The following is a 5,298-nucleotide window of genomic DNA, read 5'->3' as shown; positions in this document are numbered from 1 at the left end:
TGTACGTCTCACATTAGCGCAAATTACTGTATTCACCACTAATCTGAGCAGGAAAATAAGATGATCTGTCAGTGCAATGAGAGTTTCTAACTTTTAAATCAGATTATGACATATGCATTTGAAAAAGATAAAGTTTTTTCATATTTTATGATTTAAATGTTGATATTAGGTCATCTGCAAACTGTCATATACTCAAACCAAGAGAAAATAAAACTTAAATATTCTAGAATCCTGGGCATTGCATTAAACTTCTATTTCTATGTTCCTTGGAAAATCGTCTGATTAACTTTGAGCAAATGATATTTATGGAAGATTTATGACTGCAAGCAATAAGGTAATAACAACCAAGAAGAAAGACTGTTGAAGAAATGAGATCATCACACATTTTAAGACTTATGATAGTTACATGTAAACAGGAAGCAACTGTATTATACAACCTAATCTGTTCCCTGCATTGTTCCCTTCACTTGTGTTCTTTTTTTCATGTAAATGAAAGATAAAGTAAAAAAAAAAAGAGGTTTAAGAGGATTAAACATGTCATCATTTTTAATGCTAGGAATAGATTCTTGGAAACTAAGGGAAACCGTGTTTTTTTTAATATACTGATTTTATTGAGCTCTCATTTATGTCAAAGTGTGCTATGACTGCAGATTTCCCAGCTATGATTCTATCCATTACATTCTGCTTCATATATATATTAGGTTTCTGAAGAGAAAAGATTCCCAAGGTGAACTTCTGGCATTATGGATGTAAACCTTTCAATATGTCCCATAAAATGTAAAGGAGTTATTTTTTAGTTTATCTGGTCCAGGCTAGGAGGCGCACTCACGCTTGGCATCTCCCATTCCAGCCCTCAAATGTACAGCTTACCAGCTGGTTTCCAGGTTTGCCAACTAATAAAAAATAGGATTAGCTAATGCTGACTTTAATTAAAAAGCAGCAGCTCTATTTGTGACACCAGAGTAAAAGCACATCCAAGTCATTTCACACTACCTCACTTGCAGAAGAGCCCCTATAGACTTACAACAACGTGCCTTTACCACAATACAGTTCTGGCTGACCTTTGGTTAGCTACCTACCTACCTACCTACCTTTGATTCCTAAAGGTGGCACTAATGCTGAAATGCCTGGCCTATGTTCACCCTTGTTTTGCTTCTTTTCTGGTCTGCTTCAATTTAAGAAAATGTAACACACAGAATCTGCCGTTTCTCAGCAATATCACTGAGCTACAACGATCTGGAAATGCTTCAGCTTATGTGATTTCAACCTATGGTTGAAACGGAAGTAAATATTTAAAGACTTTTGACGCTTAAACATTTATAAAACACTGATTAATACTAGTTTTTGTTTTGATAGCATATAAACTTTTATTTTGCTGAACTCTAGAAATTCTGTTTATATTTCATTTGTTTTTACTAATTGTTTAAATAAAAAAGCTCTAGCTATGAGTGTTAAATCCAATTATCATGTAGGATTAAATGCAGCAAGGCTCCAGTAGGTCTGTTGGTCAATAATTCAGTCCAAAATGGTGACATTGCACTAGGACTTAAAAAAGGCAAAGTCTTGTCACCAGTCAGTCTTTTAAATTGCTTGTTGATTGATTTGTGTTTTTACTGCTAGAAGGAAAGCCTCTTAAACTGTCAGTGTAATTTCATATCAAAAAGCTTAAGCTTTGCATTTAAAGTTCTTGCTGCACTCCTTAAAGATGCAAAATGAACTTATTTGGATAAATTCATTTAAAGCCTTTTAGCTTAAAGCTATCCTTCTTTACAACCACCAATTTAAACTGCATCTTTTCTACTGGGAAAATGGTTCATTTTCAACACAGTAATATAAAAAATATCTATAAATAACTATTATCTCATATGTGAACTAAGCAAATCACACTAGGATACATTTTACCTTCAACATTGGAATGTTGTGTGAGGAAGGTTTATTCTAGCTTGGTGCCTGAGAGCTTTTCTACTTTCTATATGATAGTGGGGTGAAAAAGAAAAACCAGCGAGTGAGGATGGTGTTTTAGGGGATCAGAGCCGCTTTGGTTCTCCAGTTCTGTCTCTTTGATCCATATCCCCAGGCCTGCCTGTCTGCCTCTCTAACTCAGGCCTCTGCTTGGGATTCCTGACAACTGTCGGCCTGAGATAAGGAGGTGGAGGGGGGGGGTGGATGGGGGTCTTTTCTGCAGCTTCAACCCCCCACCTTCTAAATATGATGTAGCCTTACTTCATACACTTATGTTTTTAGTAGTTTCAACATAAAAACAATGAAAATAATGAAAGCTGATTTCAATTTAAAAAACTAAAAATACAATCCTTAGTTTTGGTGAAAAATGCAAGACATGTCTTTGTCCTTTGTCTATCATCCAGCAGTCGGCTGTGTTTCTCCTATCCTGTCAGGGAGACAACTGCCTTCTTTAAATTTTTAACTGCTGTTAAATTTAATAAATCTAAGCCCTTTGACTGGGCATCTTGTTAACTTGGATGCTAAAGTATTTATGTATCCAAAAGATAAACACAAATTTATAGGTTTTTTTTTTAATGACAAGTCATGGAGCGGATTGATAGAAATCCCAGATAGCATGAAAATCAGATTCAGATTTTATAGGAAAAGAGGCAAAGCTTTTTTCCCCTTTTTTGAATTGATTTAGGTATTGGACAAATAAAAGGAATGAAAGTCGAGGTAAACAGTACTGATCCTCTGGGCGTGTTGTAGTGGTGCAGTGGTTGGTGCACACAACCTATGTCGTCATATTTTTATTTTCTGGAAACAATTTTTGTGCGTCATCGTCACGGGAAAAAGGGGCGTTGACGAAATGCTCGTGGTTGACGAAATCAACAGCGTAACAGTGTAATTAAAGCCAGGCGTACACTGTTCGATTTTCAGGGCGATTTTTCAGTCATGCGACAATCTTTCTGTCGGGCTAACTTTCAGCCTGATCGTGTGTCGTGAGTCATGTAGTGTAAGGGGGTTACGAGCGGCGATCAGCCTCTAACGACCACCTCCTGATCAGGAATCGTGAGGTCAGGAGAATATCAAACATGTTTGATTTTCTCCCGACCGTCGTGGTCAAATCGCTCAGGGCGCAAACAAGGATTCTTCTTTTTATTCTTCCTCTCAGATGTAAACACAGCAGAATGGCAGGGATGCCATGATTGAAATGCAGTTCTGTCTGTAAAATTAACGGAACGCAGCAGCCACACCTGCTCAGCCACGTCCTTTTTCCAAACTCATAGTTGCCCTTTCTTTCTAGGACCCTCAGCACAAAATTGTACAAATTGCCAAGGCAGCGTGGTTCACTATAATGAGCTTAATATCCCTCTTCTATTTGTTTGGCTTCAGGATAGAGAGCTACAGAGCAGCTCCATCTCACTGCGGAGCTCAGTCCGACGTGGTTTTTAGTCGTGTTGCACCGATACCGATACCAGTATCGGACGGGGCCCCGATACTGCCCTAAAACGGTGGTATCGGTATCAGCGAGTACCAACAAATAGCTCACCGATACCATTTTGAGATTCAACTATTGTCACCCATTCCTGGTAGGCAATAAAAAGTTCTACTGGATTCAGTTTGTATTAGATTTTTTCCTGCTTCACAAAGGTAGGCAGCAGCTTGACAAAGCCATGATGGCAATTATTTTACATTATTATAGTATCAGTATCGGCCGATACTGCACAGCCAGGTATCGGTATCAGGGCCAAAAAATGGCATCGGCGCAACACTAGTTTTTAGTCATACAGTGTGAGCAGGTAGATCGCATCAGAGCGTCGGGCCGAACATAAATCGTAAGCTGCTGCTCACAGTGTACGACTAAACCCTGCGATTAGTTGTGCAGTGTGAGCAGCAGATGCGTGCAACGATTGAAAAAAATCGCACTTAATTGCACTTAAGCCCTTAATTCCTCCATCACTATATAGAGCGGCGACTGTGTAGTGGACTTTATAGTGAACTCAGTTACCTAGGGACAGATGATCACTACTTTTTGCTCCCCATTGGTCACTTCACCTTGCCTCCCCGCATGGTGCCAGCCCCATTTTTGTTACCTGTCGTGACAGCTGGTCGCTGTGACAACAAATCCTGCAATGCTTTACGAGAACTATCCTTGCAAAGCATTTTGGGATATATCTTCTCGTCTAGTGACCGTGGTTGATCACTACTTTTCAAGTTGCATTTTTCAAGTAGCTTAACCATTATATAGTGCCCTATATAGTGATTACGCTGCCGCTCGGACACAGCCTGTATCTCCACTTGAACTGAGAGACCTCTTTTTTCTCTTGATTGTGAAAAAGTGTACCTAAGTTCTATTTAGCTTTAAAGTCCTTTTGAAAGGAATATATGATTAGCAGCTGCTGTTGAACTGTTTAAATGATGTCTCTGCTCAAAACTCCAGTCATTGCAGAAGATCACTGGGTCTGGCTCTACTGAAGGCTTCTTCCTATCAATTGGGAGTTCTCATTTCCACTGTCTATACATAAATTAATGGTTTGAGAGATTGTTGTAAAGTTAAACTAATGCAAGAAGCTGACCACTGTTGCTATATATGCTCATCCAGAGTGTGTGAATGCTGGAAGTCAATGACACGATGCAAACAGCTGGATAAAATTAAATAAATCCTAAAGACCTCTCTTTTCTGTCTGCAGGTTATGAGCGTCTTGAGTAACTCATGCAGCATTTCCTCACAGCCACACCGTGACTTCTCACTGTCACCTCATCCAAGGACTTTGGACCCTTCAATACACAATATCAGGCAAGCCAACTGCAGTCAGCATTCAGCAGAGGTCTCAGTTAAGACGGTGGATAGCCTTCCTTCATCTGATTCTTACTGCCAAACCACATACAGCACAACTGGCTACAGCATGGATCCAGTCGTAACAGCTGAAAGTTACCAGTATAGTCAGTATGGCCAGAGTGAGTGTTAATTTATTAATCCTGCTTTAGTCTTTTAACTTAATGGACCTTTGTTGGTAATAACTTGATTTAAATTAATATTTTCACCTACACAATTGTAAATAATTTCCTGTATTTTCTGGCTCTTGGTTAATATTTTACTCATTAATTTACGCACTTATTTTTAATGATGTCATGAGAAAGCATTAAACTCTTGTTCTTGTTCATGTTCAACGATTTAACAACTTTTAGTTCAGTTCACATTTAGGTCAAACATTTGAACAACAAAGCAAGATGGCCTTATATAGACATAATACATAAACTTGATCATGGTGGCTCCTCACGGCAGCGGCCAGATTAAGCTCTTGACAAGCCCACAAAATATGCCGTTCAGAACGTTATTAAACGAGGCAT

General features: G+C 38.8%; 1 protein-coding gene across 5 annotated transcripts in view; it reads left to right on the top strand.

The window, feature by feature from the left end:
* Positions 1-5,298, top strand: part of LOC107090998 (paired box protein Pax-7-like) — a 37,133-nt gene that overhangs the window by 25,664 nt on the left and 6,171 nt on the right. For 4 of the 5 annotated variants that reach the window (XM_015384693.1, XM_015384690.1, XM_015384691.1 and 1 more), the window contains exon 8: positions 4,638-4,905. In XM_015384693.1, coding sequence (XP_015240179.1) covers positions 4,638-4,905 — 268 coding nt within the window. The remainder of the gene's footprint in view (positions 1-4,637; positions 4,906-5,298) is intronic. The other variant, XM_015384694.1, reaches the window with a different exon arrangement.

This window comes from Cyprinodon variegatus, unplaced genomic scaffold, assembly GCF_000732505.1.
Source record: "Cyprinodon variegatus isolate N-32 unplaced genomic scaffold, C_variegatus-1.0 Scaffold320, whole genome shotgun sequence".
In the NCBI taxonomy this organism is placed as follows: Eukaryota; Metazoa; Chordata; class Actinopteri; order Cyprinodontiformes; family Cyprinodontidae; genus Cyprinodon; species Cyprinodon variegatus.
Note: the sequence above shows the minus strand (reverse complement) of the source record. Positions and strands in the feature narration are given on the sequence as shown.